General features: G+C 40.2%; 1 protein-coding gene across 1 annotated transcript in view; it reads left to right on the top strand.

The window, feature by feature from the left end:
• Window positions 1-19653, top strand: part of TP53BP2 (tumor protein p53 binding protein 2) — a 54397-nt gene that overhangs the window by 9167 nt on the left and 25577 nt on the right. Inside the window, exon 2 of the mRNA XM_074351665.1 lies at window positions 14106-14253. Within this exon, the coding sequence (XP_074207766.1) occupies window positions 14106-14253 (148 nt within the window). The remainder of the gene's footprint in view (window positions 1-14105; window positions 14254-19653) is intronic.

The following is a 19653-nucleotide window of genomic DNA, read 5'->3' as shown; positions in this document are numbered from 1 at the left end:
ACCATGGGCATTACTGAATATTGTTTGGGTGAATGAATGTTCTTATTTTTGATTTTCCTTGGTGAGAGTAGTTCTTGCCCATTTAAATTTATGCCCATTATTGGGTTTTGCGCCTTCCCAAAGATTTCCACAGAGATGAAATCTTTGAAAATGAAGGGCCAGTGTGCGAGGTAGAAAGAGAAGAACTAGAGGCAGCAGATGGGTTGTACTCATGGCATCACGGATGGATCTTAGAAACACCGTGCTTAGCGAATAATAGTGAAAGGTAGACTGAAGCATGTAACAGCACCTTTAAGTGAAACAAGACGCTCGCCTACAAAACAGCAGCGCTCAGTTTTGAAGAAAGCACAGCAGCGTTAACCTTGGAGTGGTTGGGGTAGGGGCGGGGAATTAACTAGTGGGATGTATATTTTTTAAAATTCTTTTACTTTGGTGTTGTTTATGACACATTGAAAGCAGAGTAGCCTGAAGTGAGCAGCTTTGGTGGATATTTTGGAATTTGAAATGTATCTAAATCAGGCTTCAGGCATAGTTGAAAAGGAGAGAAAAGATTTAAGTTATCCTAAAGTAAGCAGAATGCTGTGTTTTCTTCCTGTGAGACACTGTCTGGCTTTGAGAAAGCCCCCTTGGAAGTTACACCATGTGTTCACGTATAAACGCTTCTTGATTCCTCGTGACGTGGACGTCCTCTGTCACGTCCTGTCTCCTGTTCACTTTTCTGTCTTCTGGGGAGCTTTGAGTCTCCGAACCACAGTATCAACACGTATTACAGATTTGCTCCATGTAAGATACTAAGATAGATACTAAGATTGCATTTTTGGGAGGAGGAGAAGAACTGGGAGGAAGCATTTAATGGCCAAAACCTCTGTCCTGAAGGAATTAATCGACCAGTAAGACAGATCAGACGGGGCTCCAAACAGCTGTGGTGTGAGTGGCTTCTCAGAGAAGCCAAGAGAAAGTTTACTTCTGGCTGGAAGTGTGTATGTGTGGGAGGGAGAAGGTCAGAGGCAGTTTTATGGTCTGTGAATTATTCTAGAAGGATAAGGGATAACTTTGACACTGAGGCGCAAGGTGTAGGAAACAGGTGAACTACCTACCCTGGGGAGAGGAGTGAGGAAAAGCGTGGGTTTTCTAGATTTCTCATTTGGTGATTTGAGGCTGTGACTGTGGAGTGGATCATTTAAAATATGTTTAGGTCTTAATATTTCTTATAATTGAATGGAAATTCCTTGAAATTCAAAACATGCAAAGATTAAATAACCATGATATATGAATCTTTTTTATTAAAGTATATTTGATGAAATATTATATAAGTTACAGGTATAAAATCTGTGATGTTTTGATATTGTCACTGGGCTAACCATTGACATTGTAACGTTAAATATTGTACAGATGAATATGCCCAGCTGTTATCTGTTAGTGAAACAACTACTGCTATATTTCATTTACAGCAAATTACCCAGAAACCTAGCTTCTTGGTACATCCCTGCTTATAACCCCCTAATGCAGTGGTTCTCAAACTTCAGCGACATTGCTGGGCCCCACCCCAAGGTTTTCTAATTCAGGAGGGGGCCTGAGACTTTCGAATTCTGATGAGTTCCCAGGGGATGCTGATACTGTTAGCCTGGGGACCACACTTTAAGAACTCCTCTAGTGACTTTTCCTGCCTTCTTCAGCCTGCACTCCTTCTTGACCTACAAGGCCCCACATCAGCTGCCACTGTTTACCTCTCTGCCCTCATTCACACGCGCCTTTACTCCTGATCCACTGGCCTTCTTTCTGGTCATGGACTAGACGAAGCCCATTGCCATCTCAGGGCCTTTGCACGGAATGTCTTCTCCAGATGTTTCAAGAGACATCTGGCTGGCTCCTTCAGCCTCAGTTCAAACGTCCCTCCCTGGACGCCTTTCCCAACCATGCCATCCTGTCATCACCTCTGTCACTCTCTGTCTTGTCACTTTGTATTCCATGCTCATCTATTATCAGTCTCTTCTCTCTGCCCAAAAGAATGCAAGCTTTCTCATCACTGTATTCCCAGTGTGATGTCAGTACTCAGTGAATCCTAACGGGTGAGTGAATACAAGATGTTGAAGTCAACAAGGAGTTGGGATTGAGAGGAAAAAGAACCAGGAACTTCTTTAGAGTAACTGGTGATGGTGAGATATGACTTCTCCACGTTTCAGGGGAGGTAACTGTTACCTGTTTACGTATATGAAGTGGTTGTGTGATCAGACATCTAAGACCAGCTGTTTTTCAGTATGTAATGAATTTTTCCCTCAGTTAAAGTAACCACTTCATATTTGCTGTGTCATTTTTTTCCCAGAATGGTAATTATCTTAGAAAATGACCGTGTACTCTAGGCAGTGCCAACTGAATGGCTGCGATAGTCCATGTTTGATGACGTCCTTTAATGTTGCTATTCAAATTGGTATTGAGCCTATTATGTCATTGATTTCTAGATTCTACTCACTTGCTATCATGACCAAAGAAATAGTTTGATGTTAAAAAAAATCCATTGAATATGATTTTATAATTTTTTTAAATAATAACTTAAATGTCTGATAGAAACTGATATACTGATGTTTAAATATTCCATGATGAAAAAGCAGTACATTTAGTGTGGAAGTGGTATGCTTAGTGTAGAAGTAGGTTTAAATATCGTTGGTCTTTACTAGAACATTAGTAGATGTAGCTCATGGTAACTGAAGATTTTATAAAGCAGTTTAGTGGCCTCAGGAGTAAACTCTAGGCAGGAGAGACAGCCCAGAAGTCTTAATAAATAGGTCTCTGTAAGCAGTGATCATCTGATAACTGTAACAAGTTTGGACCAATCATCAGGGAGGCTGGAGAGCATCTCTTTGAGGGAAAGGACTCCAAGATGTAGTGTCCCCCCTACTCCTGAAGGAGGCTACGCAGAGACCTCTGTTGGGTGCCCACTTGGAGACTGGGGAGAGGGGTGACGGGGCAGCACACTGAGTGCAGAAGGATGGCAGCGCAGCCCACAGCGAGGGAGCCACGCTAGCCGACCCATGTTCCCAGGGTGCCGTCCCTACCTGCAGAGTGACCACTGGAGCAGACAGCCAGGTCTCCGAGGAGCATGAGGCCGAAAATCCCGGAAGATCGGACTGGTCTGCATCTCGTTGCTAACCCCCTTCCAGTATTGTAAGCCAGAGTTGGGCTGAATGGCTCTGTGTGTTTGAGAGGCTGAAAGACGTTTTGGTCATTATTACTATTTCTTAATTAAATACTCTTTCTCATATCTTAGTGTTAAGAGATGTTTTTCTTGACCAGGTTATAGGAAGCCTAGTAGCAGCATCCTCTTCCTGGAAGTAGTCTGGGGCCTTCCTTCATTCATTCCCTTTCCCTCTCCACAGAGGAGTTACTAAATACAAAACCACCTGGACTTTTCTCTGATCCTACTATCAGATTATTACTCGGCTGTCCCTATGGTGAGTTTCCTGTGAGTTGTAAGATGGAGGACTTATGCCACTCTTACAGACTGTTCTTTTTCTCTAAAGGACAATCTTTCCCTCTCTCTCATATTCTCCCCCCTTAGGTAAACCTAAGCAAATCGAGTTTTTGTAAATCAGAACTCTGAAGGTGTTACTGCAAAGCTTAACTTCCTTTCTGTGACAAGGAACCTCTTACACTCTTGTTTCTTTTTTTCTTTCTGTGGAACTTCATATCAGTTTTCAATCAAAGGAATAAACTGTAGCCTGTGACACAAAGTAAATTTCTTATAAATGCCCTAGCCAGTTTTCTTTCTTTCTTCCTTTCTTTCTTTCTTTCTTTCTTTTCTTTCTTTTCTTTCTTTTCTTTCTTTTCTTTTCTTTTCTTTCTTTCTTTCTTTCTTTCTTTCTTTCTTTCTTTCTTTCTTTCTTTCTTTCTTTCTTTCTTTTCTTTCTTTCTTTCTTTCTTTCTTTCTTCCTTCCTTCCTTCCTTCCTTCCTTCCTTCCTTTCTTTCTTTCTTTCTTTCTTTCTTTCTTTCTCTTTCTTTTTCTTCCTTCCTTCCTTCCTTCCTTCCTTCCTTCCTTCCTTCCTTCCTTCTTTCCTTTCCTTTCCTTTCCTTTCCTTTTCTTTTCTTTTCTTTTCTTTCTGTATTTCCTCTTGGAAAAGTCTTCCAAATTTTAATCTGAAATAATTCCTCTTTGAAATGAATCATTCTTGTATTAATAGCATTAACATTAGAATTGCAGTGAATACATGTCCTGGACAAATGGAACTCTTAAAAATTAATCTATGACCTGTTCTTTTGAAATAAAAATTGTCTGTGACTTTGGAGTTTTGGAAGGGCAAGTCTTCATTCAGGCATGACTTGGGCGTGAATTACCACGCAGTGTGTGTGGAGGTCACCTGGAGTTACTTAATATAAATAGTGTTTACTCTTTCCTTGAATCTTCTTTCTCTTCAGATTAATCACTTTAAGAATCAAATCATATTTACCATCTTCAGGGAAGCAGTTTCACATTCCTTTATCACAGTTTATATTATGGGTACTTTAAAGTTGTAAATTATAATAAAAATGTATTAACCTTGAGATGTAAAAAAATGTAAAGTGACATCTCTACTCGCTCTCCTAACACTGCTGATTTCATTTATGTATTCCATTAAGGTCAATTCATAGGTCCATATATTCTAAATGGTTACAACCTACAACTTAATATTATCGTTTTGTAACTTTATCCTACCATGCATTTAACACTGTTCTTAGAGTAGTTGGTACCTGGCTCATAGTCCTTCCAGAAAGTGTGTTTTAAGTGACTTTTCCATGCTTAACTTGCTGGATATTTAGTTTTTCATCTTCCTGTTTATTGATCTAACACTGTAGTGACAATCTTCATACATCTAGAATTTTTCATAATTTCAGTTATTTCTCTGGGGATAAATTCCCAGAAGGTAAAGTCATGAGGAATACATAAATTTATGGTTTTTTAATACATGACTCATGTTACTTTCCAAATGGGATTTTTAACAATTTTTAGTACCACCGTTATGGTCTTTGAATGAATCACTTTCCCATGTTCTCACCTCTGTTGGATCTTATCTTTTAATTGAAGACTCATTTAATAGTTGTCAGTGATACCTCATTGTTTTAATTTACATTTATTTCCCCCATATTTTATCATCTGTGTTGTCCTATGTGATCTGTCTCTTATATCCTCTGCTTTTAAGTATACTTTAGAGTTGACTCTTACTGTTTATCAGTGAATCTATTCTCCTTGTGGCTCCTAGTATTAACAAATGAAGTTCTTGAAGACTTAAAAGTTGAAAAGAAGGTTGCAGTTTATGTCTATGTCACTGAGAAGGGACAACCTGTATCAAGAGAAGAAGAGCCATCTCCTCTGTTCCATCTAAGCTGGACCTTGTGAGCAGTTTCAGATGCCCCAGCTATTTATTGTCCTCAGAGTCACAGGGGCAGCTGTAAAGGCTGGTGTGTTGTTTTGATTGGATTAATGCTGCACTCTTAATGATGAAAATAATTTATGTCACAAGTTCCCAGGATCCTGTTTGGAGCATGAGTCAGTGAGAATCATTGAGTTTCTCACAACAGCCTCCCAGAGGATTTAACTCTGGGGAACTCCATTGCTTCTGTGTGGGAAAGAAACTGATGAAGTCATCTCTCTTTTCTTAAGAATATAAGAAAAAATTTAAAAAAATCCCAACTCAGGAAGAGATGGCATTTTGGAAGTAAGGTTACTATAGGATTATTACTGTTTTTTATTATTTCTTTATGCTTTCTGTTAATTTATGCCTCCTTGCTGAAACTTCAGTCTACCTCAGATCACATTCATCTTTCTCATTCTGAATTTCCATTTTACCTGCAGCCTTACTCATGTAATTCAGTACCAAGCTGTCCTTTAATTTTTTCATGAGTAAATTTAAGGAAAATTACCGTAAGAGATCTCACATAGTAAGCATGTAGGGGGCATTTTAAATTGTGATGTAATTCACATACCATGAAATTCACCTTGTAAAGTGTATAATTCAGTGATTTCTTAGTATATCGCCAAGGTTATCGCCACTAATTCCAGAACATTTTCATCACCCCAGAGAGAAACTCTGTATCCTGGAGTCACTCCCTATTCCCCCTCTCCCGACACCTGGTAAACGTGGGTCTGCTTTTTGTCTCTATGAATTTAAATATTCTGGACATTTCTTTCTGTGTCTGGCTTCACTTAACATAATGTTCTCAGATTCATCCACATTTTAGCATGCATCAGTACTTTGTTCTTTTTGTGGCTGAATAATATTCCATTCTAATGTAGTGGGCATTTAAGGTGTATTTCTTGATCGCTTGTTTTTAGTGGCCCCTGACTGAAGTTGAGGCAGCATGGTAACACAGAAAAGCACCGGCAAACAGATAGTTGCCTTACAAATCTCACAGGAAGAACCCAGGGAATAAAAATGGCACTTTATGTTTATCTTACTAATTTCATCATTGATTCCTTAAAAAATCAATTTTATTATCCAGCTGATGTTTAATCATTCTAGAAAATTTAAGCATAGGTGAATGCTCCAAAATTCATTTCATAATCTTAATCACCAAAGCATAACTACTGTTAATTTGATGAATTTAATTCCAGGCTTTTTTCTATGCATGTATTTCATATATGTATACACACATTATTATTTTTCAATTTGTATAATAGGATATGGTGAATACTGTTTTGTAACAAAACAGTATATAACTGACACATTCTTGAGAGTTTTGCTATTTGTACTTTTTCTTTCTAAAATGTTTTCATAAAAGATGCTGAAAACATCTAAGATTTAGCTGTTTTATTTGTTATTATTAAAGGTCATGAATTCTCAGCCAAAATTGTTGTTTTCTGAAGGACTTAGTTGATAGAGTAGGCTAAACTTTATTTCTTAAGTTAATTGTCAACATGCTGATAAAACTACTTCATCTCAATGGAATAAAAACAGCTTCACCTTGTTTCTGTTTTATTTTTAGGGAATTAAATTACATTTTGAAGAATTCTTTTGTTATATTGGAGCACAGTACATTTATGAAACAAAGATAAAAGGAAAGGGGCAATATAAAGAGCATGTGTGCTTGCTTTTTTCTCAGGTTAACATGATAAGTTAGTTTAATCAGACCTCTCTTTTGACCCTCTTTTTCTTTTTTCTTTTTTGTTCTTCTAAGTAAATTAAGAAGGAGAGAATTGATACTCATTGAGAAAATACCTGTTTCACTTCCTCTATAAAATTTGAGATAGTTACAATGTATCATACTAAAGCCTATAATTATGGGCAGATTATAATTAAAATGTTTAAAATTGTAAATGATATATGTGTGATATTTAACCTTTATAACTTGGGAACATACTTTAATGCCTGTAAATTTAAAGGTGGGTGAAATGAGTTTTAAAAGTTTATTTCAAGTGATATGGTGCCTTTTTGTTCAAATCATAATTTTCTAGGGGGAAATGTAGCAATTATAGGAATTGTCGCCACCCGTAGCAGCTGGACTGGTGGGTGGTCTCTGTCCCCCACACCCTCAAGGACCCTCAGTTGCATGTGAATTGTCCTACAGTCCAGTCATGGCTTAAGGCCACGTCTTCTGTCTGTATCATTGTCACCATGCTGTGGCGTTCAATTAAGAAACCAACAAGCTTGACAGATTATCTTTGTAACTGAAAAAGTAAAATCATCTCTACAGCAAAGAAAGTAAGTGAGAATGGGGCTGTGGCGGTTTGGCCAGGCCGAGTGGGAAGGGGTTGTGGGTTCTCCAGATGGAGATCACCCCTGGGCAGTGAGCACTGATTTGGAGAGAAAGATTCAGCGACGTCAGCACCATTTCCCCTCCCGACTGGATCATTCCATCCATTAAAATATCCTGTGAAAACTCCATGGTGAAATTATAAAAGCAACAAGACACTCCTTTCACCCTGGGTCTTCTTCCATCGGTGGCTCTGTGGTCCCCGTGTGCTTCCCTTGGGCTCTCTGGGCTGTTCCAGCTGGGCCTGCAGCCTCATCCTCAGACAGCACTTGTCAGGGCGGTGTGCAGCCTCCATCCTGCCAGGTCTGGGCATCAGCCCTCAGCCCTCAGCCCTCATGGCTGAGGTCTCTGAGCTCCATTTGACTTAGTTGAGGCTGCCTTTGCTTGGTCTCTGGTACGCCACACTCCCTGGGGTTTCTTTCTGTTTTTTTATTGATGGGTCCCCCTCGGTCCTTTGTGGACCCTCTTACTCTGTGGGACTTGTAGGTGTTGGATAGCTCACGGCATAGCCCTCAGCTTTCTTTTCCATCTCTGGCTATTCCTTACTGATCTAGGGGCATCCAGGCTTATGGTTTTAAATGCTTCCATTTGCTCAGCTCCTACATTCATCATCCCAGTCAGATGAACAGTTAGATGGCCTCTCCACATCCCAGGTGTAACACAGAGGTCCTGGTCCTGGGGCCCTCCCCCAGCCTGTTCCTCCTTCATCTCGAAATCACACCGCTGTTTGCCCCGTTGCTTAGACAGCAAACCCAGATTCACTCTTCTTTTCTCTCTACTCACACCCCACATCCTGTCTGTCAAGCAAGTCTTTTTGGCTCTACTTTCAAATATAACCCAGGTCCAGCCATTTTTCATCACCTTTGCTGTTCCCTGCTGTCTGTACTACCATTCTGTCTCATTTTATGTGCTACATTTCCTCTTAATTGGTTTTCCATTCCTGTCCCCCTGGAGTCTAGTCACATAGTGGCCAGAGTGATTTTTTAAAAAATGGCATAAATCACTACCCTGTTCAGAATCCTCCAGTGACCTTTTTTTTTTTTTAAATTGAGATATGATTCACATACCACCATTCTGAAGTATCTAATTTAGCGGTTTTTAGGATTATGCAGCCATCACCACTAATTCCAGAACATTCTCATCACCCCCAAAAGAAGCCTTGTACCTGTTAAGAACCACTCTCCCAGCCCCTGGCAACGACTAATCTACTCTCTGTTTCTAATGATTTGCTTCCAGTGACCTCTTAGATTAAAATCCAAATTCCTCGCTCTGGCCTTAGAACAGTGTGGTTCTCAGCTTGTGGTTGCCAGACAAGCATCGGCACCATATGGTGCTTGTTAGAAATGCCCCCATCCCAGATCTGAGTCAGAACTTCTGAGGGTGGGGCCTAGCCATCTGTGATTGACAGTCCTCTGTCCACGCCAGAGTTTGACACTCACTGGCCTCCAGCATCTTGCACGATCTGGCCTCTTTGAATGAATCTCCTGTAATTCCTTCTTCTTGCTCTCTCTACAGTGACCTTCCTCTTCCGCAAATGTGACAAACTCGATTTTTCCTCAGGGCCTTACACTTGCTGCTACCTCTGCTTGGGATATTTTTTCCCTGGACCTTGTGCTCTCATTCTGTTCAGATTTGTTGCTCAGTGGCCCTCTCTAACCACATAGATGCTGAAGTCATTGAGCCTGAGGATGGAGAGGAGGAACATTTTTTGCTTGCCTGTCTCCACCTCCTTTGTGCCCCAGGGGGCTGACTTCTATAAACCACATCTGTGGCCTCCCTTGCCTTTGGGTCCTTCTAGTCGGATTTGTCCAGTAGGCAGTGATGTGACAATGTAAGAAGAAGGGAGCTGGGTTGGGGTATCTATGCCCTTGGCTCCCTCCCTGTGGGGTGACTGTGTCCCTCTCCACACAACTCTCTCTTTTGAATTTTGTACCATGTGCTGTGTTAACTGTTGAGTAAAGGTTATTTCTGCATTAGAACTTAAACCATGAAATAGGTGGTGTATGAATCTTGGATGAATGAAGAGCGTGTTGAAACAGGAGGAGGAGGATGAAGCGTGATACAAGCTGAAGAAGTGAGGAGAGGACACTGATTTTTGTCAGTGTGGATAGCTGGGCTCTGTACTGTCTGCTCTCTCATCTGTCAGTACCTCAAGGAAAACTTTCTGTGAAAATAAATCAGAGGTACATCTGTAAAGTGTGATAACAGCTTTGTTCATTCATAAACACATCCTTACTGTGTGCTTGCTGCATACCAGGCCCAGTGCACGGTGCTGAGGATACCATATTCAACATCTCTGAACTTAATGGAACTTAATGTTCTGTGAGTGGGGAAGATGGGTAATGAAAGCAGATTAAGTAAATATAATATGGGGTATGTTGGTGACTGTGCCAAGGAGAGAAATCAAGCAGGGAAGTGTGTGTGCCCCGGTGAGGGTGGGGGTGGAATTTTAGGCGGGATGGTGGGGGAAGGCTTCCGGAGAAGGCAGCGTTGGAGTGAAGACCTGGGGAAATGCTGGCACATAGGGAAGAGCGTTTGCTGGGGAAGGTCGTCCAGAAGACGTGACCGCAGGTTTGCCCTGCAGTCTGGACCCAGGCATTTGGAGGCGCTTCACCCCTTTTCCTGTCCTTGGAATGTGCTCTCTGCTTGCCCTCCCCAAGCTTGAAGCTACCCAAGGACACAGCCTCCAGACTGAACCTGGTTAAAGCTTCTCCATAAACTTTCTGTTCATCTTGCAGCCACCCAAGACAAGCCTTGTGAGTCTTGTAAGCTCCCTTGCTGATTAAATTGCCTCCTGCCAGTCTGGAGTGGGCTGTCTTTTTTCTTCCTTTTTCCTTTGGTCTCTCCCTGCCCTCTGTGTCTGGGGCCCGTTTTGGATTTCACCTGGGAAGCTCCAAGGAGATTTCAGAGATTTTGACCCAACAACATTGCAAACAGGAACAGCAGGTGCACAGGCCCTAGGGAGGAGGGAGGGGGACAGCAAGGAGGACACTGGCAGAGCAGAGCAAAGAGGGTTAGGAGGTGAGGGCTGGAGAGGGAGTGGGGCCAGGTGTTGGTGTGGGCAGATCACAAGCCACCTAATCCAAACAAAGCTCCCTCCCTCCGCTCCTCCCCTCCCTTACCTGATGCTCCCACGGTCACAAAACAGAGCAACCCTGGTTTTCCTCCTAAATTTACTCTCTCATCATCCACTGAATAGTTCAGTTCACACCCACCCCTGTTTAGTCACCTGATCCCATCTTTCTATTGAATCTCTCCTTTTCCCTCTGTCCTCTTCACCACTGCCTTTATTCAGGTCCCCGCTTCGTGCCTGGGTTGCTGATTTCCAACATGCAGACTGTTGTAAAGATGTTGGCTTTTGCTCTGACACCCAGTGAACACCCAAACTAGATGGCAACTCGTAGGGAACTTAAAGACTCATATTTTGAAGACAAGGAGGCTGAGATTCAGAGAGGTGACATTACTTCCCTAATAATTATTAATGAGTCTGGGGTGAGAACCCAGATCTCCTGCCTGGGAGTCAGCAGCAGCATCACATTGCTAGCCCTCCTTCACGTCACCGAGCTGTCTTCATGTGTGATGGCAGCAGTGGGGTCCACTCGTGTGCCACCATTCATACCAGTGTTAATCTTGAGGGTTTGGGGGGCGGGGAAGTAAGCTTAAACAGAACATCATTTCTTATCATTCATATTTATAATTGTCCTTTTAAATAAACAAAGCTGTTGTTTCCCAGAAAGTAAAAGGCCAGATCTCTATTAAAGTTTGGTTACTGGGTTTGAAGAGAGCATTTCCTGATATTCTTCTGCTATAAGGAACAGCTTAAAGAGTAGAGCATGGAAATAGATAAGCAAAGTCCTACTGTAGAGCACAGGGAACTGTATTCAATAACTTGCAATAACCTATAATGAAAAAGAATTTGAAAAAGAGTGTGTATGTGTATAACTGAATTACTATGCTGTACACCAGAAACTAACACAACATTGTAAATCAACACTGCTTCAATTTTAAAAAAAGAATAAACAGGATCAAAAAAAAAAAAAAAAAAAAAAAAAAAGAAGATGATAAGAACAGAATTGTACCCTCTCTCATTTTGGTAGCCAAGTGTATCATTTCCCTGAGTCTTTTTCTTCATTTATAAAGAGAAAATAACGTCTGCTCAGCTTATCTGAGAGGTGATGTAAGTTTCTGAGATGTGTGTGAAAGATGAAGTATAAAGGTAAGGTGCTATTATCTTATGTAATAGCCTTTTATTTGTTGACACAATTAGTGTTTAGTATATACACAGTATGTTAAATATTTCTGTGATTTAATAAATACCTCCAAGTCTCATATTTACAATGAAACCAGTTACTATGTTTGAAGTGTTAAACTTCAAAGAAAATTTTGGTGTGGGTAGAGAGTATTGAGGACAAGTACTATTTAGTACTAAAGTGACTAAAGTGTAAATTATTTATCTCCCTCCTTAAATGCCCTGTATATGTATCCAGAGCAGCAGTGGGTTGAAAATCTGTTTATTTTGTGTAACAGTTTTAAGTGCTACTCTGTTGGCTAGATTGAGGGCTTGGAACTATGTATCTTTATGCAGCGCAGTTTATCAGAATGTGGAGAACCTGATACAAGTAGCTTGAAAGCTTCTGAGCTCATACTGGGAGACTCTACAGTTTTGTTTTCACATGTTTTATGTATTGTTTCAACAGAAGCCACTTTTAAATTTTTTTCTGGGTTACCTTGTAGATGTAATGGATTATCTTCTATGTTTTCTAGTATTCTGGGTTACTCTCTGTTATACATGTTTATGTGAGTTAAGAGCTTTGGTTGGAGACTTGGCTCACCTTAAGAAAACATGGTTTTAGTGCACAGTGCAGCTGGTAAGCCCTCTGGGGCTGAGCCTGCTGACCCAGTGGGCTGCCTTCTCTTGTGCATGTCTTGAACCCTTACTCGAACCAAATCCTTGAGGCACCTAGTCTGCTGTCTTAGCCAGTGTCCATCATCGTCCCTAATCAGGTGCTGCATTTTTTTTTTTTTTTTTTTTTTTTTAAAGAAGAACCTAATGCAGCTTTCTCACTTCTGGGGTAATGGGAGAAGTTAAAGCTGGATGGGGAGGTTGTATGGTTGTCATATGACATTCCTGTGTCATTGTGATCACAGTGCAGATCCTACTCATTTTGCTTTGTTACAGCCTTAAAACTTAAACTTTCCCCAATGTTTAGCATGGTCTTGGTAATTATTTTTACAGACCGTCTACTGTACTGGTCCATCAAGTTTATGTTTCACAGCCTTTGTTATTTTCTTCCTTTGATTATAATTGTTTTCACAGGATAAATTCTCACAGTGGGATTACGCTTTCAAGTTGTCTGTTTTTTTTTTTTCTTTTTCTTTTTCACCCTGATATACACTAATCTGCACAGAATAGGTACTCACTGAGTGAATGAGCATAGGGGTTTGCTGATTTGCAAGGCCATCAACAATTCATTTGTTGCTTCATTCAGTCTCTTCAGTACTAAGAATTCTAGGAATTAACAATGGCTTTTTGTTTGGTTGGTTGGTTATTTAATAGGTGTGAAAACTTAAATTTGTCAGTAGCAGGTCTACTTTTACTGGGAGAAAGAATGTTAATGAATTTTAGATCTAAATCTTCTGGTCTGTGTTTATGTACAGAGTCAGATCAATTTTAGCATAACAGCCTTTCATTTCTAGTTACATCTTACTGATGAAGATTTATGCTTTAAAGTAGGTATTTAATTGGATTAAAGCATCTTAGGTTTAAAATACATTTTTTTTCAAACAGGTAATATATGCACATGGTATAAATAGTAGATTTCCCTCCTAGTTCTGTCCTGTTGCCCATCCTGCCTTCAGAGGCAATACCTGTTCTGTTCTTGTGTATCCTTCCCCAAAAGAGGCTTTGCATATGTGTGTGTGTGTGTGTGTGTGTGTGTGTGTGTGTGTGTGAGTGAGATATCCCTTGATCATCTTCACAGGACTGATAGGAAGATCTGTTTGTAGTGTGGGTCTGGTCCAGCATACTAAGAACTACACAAGTATTCTTAAATAACATAAATAAAATGTTTATGTTATAAACATTTTATAACATAAATAAAATGTCAGAGAAAGCTTTAATTTGGCCTTTCATGTGCGCTTTGACTGTTCTCGGAGGATCCCTGAGGGTTCTGCGGGCGCTGCTGGTGGAGCAGGGCCGGGGGCTATGGGCAGAGGTCCAGGTCCCTCCCCCGCCCGGGCCACAGGGCAGCCAGACTGACCTGTTGTACGTCTGCACTTCAGCTGAGACTGTCTGGGGCAGGGACTCTAAGGTGAGTAGGAAGTGAATGGCACTAGTGTAGACAGTACTGCTAACTGGTGTTGTTTCTCCTTCTGTTTCCAGATGTTTCTTACTGTGTACCTCAGCAACAATGAGCAGCACTTCACAGAGGTCCCAGTTACCCCAGAAACCATATGCAGAGACGTGGTGGACCTGTGCAAAGAACCAGGCGAGAGCGACTGCCACTTGGCTGAAGTGTGGTGTGGCTCTGGTATGCGTGCTTTGGTTATGCCATCTTTTATTTTATTTTATTTCTCCCTTTTATTATTATTGGTTTTAGACGGGGCAGTGTGTGACACACGTGTTTATCCACGGAGAGACTATAGACTGGGGTGTCTGTTGGAGACAGTGTTCTCAGTCCCGCTTTGTTGTGACCTGTAAAGTCTTTTTGCTGTTTTCTTTCTCCACAGTACACTGAAGACAGTACAGTGTGAAAGGTCAGAGGATAGGCAGCTGGTGTACTGGGGGGAGGCTTCGGGAGTGTTCATGCTAAACTGTATGATGCTCAGGAGGGTTTTTCATATGCTTAGCCTCCACTTAATTAGAAATTGGGAGCATCCTAGTTGTTTTGCCGTCTCTGAGTTTTTGTAGGTTTTTAGAGAAAGCTCATCTGTATTGAGTTACTGTGGTGGCAGAAAGAAGTGGTGAAATCATAGCCATTATTTTAAGCCTTGAAATCAATCCCTTGCGTAGTTCTTTAGAGCTTTAGAATGGGACAGCCCGGTTTCTTTTCAGCCCCTTAGGAGTTTGTAGATTCGGGAGTAATTTTTCATGATTTCTGCCTTGTTCCCGTACTGCCTGAGTGAGCTCCCACTGTTTCCTTTTCGTCCCTGGGGGTGAATGTCCCAGTGCAAGGTTACCCACTGTGTTCACACCGTTCACACCATTCATGGTACCTGACTGCAGCTGAGCGCCCACTGCTTCCCAGGCAAGTCCTTTTATGCATCTTCAGGTGACTTTCCTGCAGGTGGGGGTTCGGGGAGGTCTTCCGCACCTGCCTGAGTGGCATGCTTCACATAGGAGCTAGATTAGACCACGAGTGCAAAGAAACCCCAGTGATCCTTTTTAAAGGAAAATACGATAGTTTGCCTTACCTGCTGAAACTCTCTAGAGGCTTTCTCTTCTACTTAGAATAAAACCCAAACTCTTGATCTTGGATTGTGAGGTCTTTGCTGTCTGTCTTCTGGTACCATTTTCCTCCTTGCCCGCCGCCTGCAGCTTTTTCATACTCCTGCATAAACGAGGCTCTTTCCCGCCTCAGAGCCATTGGCACCAGTTGTTCCCACCGCCTGAATTGCCCTCCCTCCAGATTTTGTCATTGCTGGTTCCCTCTGGTCATTTGGATTTCAGCTAACTTCACACGTCCTCAGAGATGCTTTTCCTGATCTTCCTACCAAAGCAGGCATGAAGTCTATTATAGCATCCTTATTTGATCTCTGGAGAAGACCTGTCTCTGTGGTTTTGTGTGTGTGTTTATTAGTTTATTGCCTCTTTAATCCCTGTAACCCCAAACACACGCACAAGAATGTAAACTTCCTAAGAGTAGAGACCTGCTTGTCTGGTTCCTTGCTGTACCCAGCTCAGGGAGAGTGCCTGGTATTTAGTAGTTGCTCAATAAATATTTACTGACAGAATAAATGAGCTCCGAGCTGCTCTGGTAGCCTCTTTGCATTCAACAAATTTCCTTGCTTTATGCTTTATCGAGATGGTTGAAACCACCCATTGTGAGTGTCCTCAGTTCCCTCCTTCTGCGCTCACCTCGGGTTTCTCTGAGTGTGTGCCTGTCCTTCCTCCTGATTTTCCTAGAGGAAGAAGTGTTCTTTCTTGTTGCCAGGCCTCACTCTCATCCTTGAAACTCTTGATTCCACCTATTTCCTTTCCTCGCTAGTATGTTGCTCACTTGAGTTCAGTAGCCTTTACTGTGTGACGATGGTGTTTAAAGGATTTTCTTTCTTCTTTAATTAAAAAGATAACACTTGAATATGTTCTTTTTTTTTTTTAATGTGAAAGAGGAAATAATGTATATAGAATGGAAATCTCTCCCCCAAGGTTATTGTTGCTTGATGTATAATTGCTTTTAATTTTAGCAGATAACTTCACAGACTTTTTCTCTGCAATTGTAAGTAACTATATAAATAGTTTTGTGTTGTCTCCTTCCCTGTTTTTTCTTTATGTAATAGTATCAACCTCTGCAGTTTACTATTTTACCCATAGCTTGGAGATCTTTTCAGATTAGCATGTGTAAATCTGCACCATTGTATTTAATAATCATGATTTTCCATAGTACTATCACAAACTGTAGTTGATCTAACCATTTCTTTTTTTGAAATGGTTGAAAATGCCCTTTATTTTTTATTGAAGTATAGTCAATTTATAACATTGTGTTAATTTCTGGTATACAGCCTAATGATTAAGTTGTGTGTGTGTGTGTGTGTGTGTGTGTGTGTGTGTGTGTGTGTATAAATTCCTTTTCATATTCTTTTTCATTATAGGCTATTACATGATATTGAATATAGTTCTCTGAGCTCTACAGTAGGACCTTGTTGTTTATCTGTTTTATATATAGTAGTTGGTATCTGCAAATCCCAAACTCCCAATTTATCCCTTCCCACTCCCTTTTCCCCCTGGTAACCATAAGTTTGTTTTCTCTGTATATAACCATTTCTTTATTCACAAACATATAAATGAATTCTCTTGTTTTTATAAATGCTGCAGTAAAAATCTTTGTAGGAGCCTCTTGATCTTGTGAAAGCATTTCTCTAGAGTAGATTCCAAGAAGTGGGATTGCTTGATTAAAGGTTCGCACATTTAAAAGTTTGATATATATTGCCAGATTTCCCTCAACAAGGGCTGTATATGTAAGTTCACACTTCTCCCAGTTATTTCTGAGTGTCCCTCATTAACAAATGATACAATAATATTTTAATTTTTTGCTAAGCTGCTAGCTAAAGTTGCCCATTTTTTCATTTGTCTGTTGGCCAGTTGGGTTTCCATTAAAAATGTTTCTTCATAGCCTTTGCTCAGATTTCTTTTGGCTTTTGCCTTTTTCCTTCTTGATTTTTAGGTATTTAAAAAAAACCTGTTTTTGAATTCAGGCCTGTTTGTGTGTTATTTAAAAAAAAAAAAATCCTTTCTTTACTCCAAGATTGTAAACATATTATCCTAATATTCTTACTATTATGTTTTAAAGTTTCCCTCCACACTTCCTCATTAATTTTTGAGTACTGTGAATTAGGGATCTAATGTTTTACCCCCTAGTGGATAGTGAATTTTTTAAGTGTCTTATTAAACAGTTGGTTTCTTCCTTACTGATGTGAAACGTTGCTTCACATTCTTGTTATATCTCATATGAAGTATGTTTCTGTAAGCTTTAGTAAGTTACTTTTATTTTTTCTTCTAGTTTATGGTAGTACTGAACAGTTTTAATTACTGTAGTTTTATAGTAGGCTGGTTATCTGTAAGGCAAGTGCTTATTTCATTATTCTGCTTTTTCAAAAAATGACCTGAACTATTCTTGAGTATTTTCTTTTTCGGATATGTTTTAGAATTACCTTGAAAGGGCCCATGAAAAGGTCTTTTGGGATTTTGATTGGTTGCAGTGAATTTATACTTAATTTGAGGGTTGTTTGGATGGTGGTATGATTAAGAACAAGGTCTTGGGTATCACAATCTTGTCTCTTTCATTTACTTTATAAATAAAGCTTTATAACTTCAGGCAGGACACTTAATCTCTGTAATCCTCAAGTGTTTTCCATGCAGAACTGGGGTGATAACTGAATCTATTGCATAGGATTGTGGGAGGATCCCAGGAACTCCTATTTGAAGGGGGTTTAGCATTGCCCCTGGCACTTTTAGTATTAGCTCTCAACAAGTTAATAGCTGATATGTTTTCATCTCCCTCTGTTTTGCTAGAAATTGTCCAAGGTGCCCACCCACTTTTAAAATAGTAAATATCTTACTTCCATTTTGTTAGCTTCTTAATTTTCTCACTTCCTTTAACTGACAGTCTTTGAAAATAAGTTGCTTTTTGTTTGCCATCTCCATCTCCTTTCTATCCACTCATTTGTTTGCTGAGAGAACATTTCTTTGGATTCCTATTATGTGCTGGGAACTGTGCTTGATTGTGAGGAATAGAGATGAAAGTCTCCTGCCTTCAAGTAAAAGCAAGAATCAGCAGACATTTATAATACCACGTGATGACTACAGTAATAGATGGATGTGCTCTGTCTGCAGGAGAAACGGGTACTGGGTTTAGTTTTCAGTGCTAAGAATGGCTTGTTCAAAAACAAGCATGGATGTCAGGACAAGGGGAGGGGTGTGGTTGGAGCATGGAGTGAACAGGCAACCTTGAGACTGAAGTGTGTTTCAGTTTGTGCCAGCATAAGTCTGATTTTTTGTCACTGTGAGCCATCAGGACTTTAGCTCCTAGACCTTATAAGAAGGTTTGTGCCCTATTAATAAGTTCTAACCCAGTATGGACTGGAAGTTACTTCATTTCCTTTGAATTCCCTCTTTGCTGCTGGAACCTGGGGATTTTGCTTCTTTTTTTTGAAATAAAATGTTTTTGTGTGAGTGGGTGGAGACTCTGCTCAGAATTTCCTTTGGGAGGGTGTCTACTCAGCTATGGGTTTTTCCTTTTGAGGATGAATCTTAGTTAGAATTTCTGTGGTTTAGAGTAGAGGGGTAGCATGTCAACTCAATAGGTTATGTTAATGTAAATAAAACCAGAAATGTACTTTGTGGCAACCTAGCAGATTAAGTTCAGTGGTTAGTTTACAGAATTGGCTGCAGAATGCTTGGCTGCTCCATTCTTCACCCTGTGTTGTTTATCTAAGATATCACATAGTGTCTTTGATTACCGACAAATGCAATGCATTTAGGTTATTTCGGGATTCTTATATTAAAATTTATATTGACGTTACTGAAGTTATTTGATTTTAAATAGTTGCATCCTCAGTTTTTTAGGTTTTGTATCCAGATCTCTTGAGACTGGAAGATTTTTTTGAGGGAAGCCCAAGACAGTTTCTCCTAAAGTTCCCATTTTTTAAATATTTAGCTGTGCCCTTCTTTTTGTCTCTAGAAAAGTTCTGACAACTGGCAGTCTAACTGGAAGAAGGGCCAAATAGGCATATTTTCTGGACAGTAAACAGGCTTTCGTTTGGAAATGTATGCATCTTTTTTTTTAATATAGATTGTAAAATTATAATTTAAAATGAACAAACCCAATAGATAGTAAGACTTAAGCTATTTAGAAAGTTGTTTTTTAATTTTTCATGTGTATACTTAGAGAATCATAGGACCATTAGAGTTAGAAGGGACCTCAGAGACCATCCAATGGGACACCCATAGAGCTTCAGTGGCATGCCTCGGGCTAGTAAGGAGCCCCCTGAATTAGATCCCTGAGCTCCTGACAGTGGCTCAGATACAGTCTTCTTTCCAGGACTTCCACCCAAGTTTGATCCTGATTATATGTATGGAAAATCGGTGATACTTCATTTTCTAAGGGTTCTTTTAATTAAAGAAAAACATGATCTAAGATGCTAAATACTTTCTGCATTCATAACGCGTAATTTGCATGAAGGATAGACAGCAAGTGGCATGTTTGTCTTTC

This window comes from Camelus bactrianus, chromosome 23 (genome assembly GCF_048773025.1).
Source record: "Camelus bactrianus isolate YW-2024 breed Bactrian camel chromosome 23, ASM4877302v1, whole genome shotgun sequence".
Lineage (NCBI taxonomy): Eukaryota > Metazoa > Chordata > Mammalia > Artiodactyla > Camelidae > Camelus > Camelus bactrianus.
Note: the sequence above shows the minus strand (reverse complement) of the source record. Positions and strands in the feature narration are given on the sequence as shown.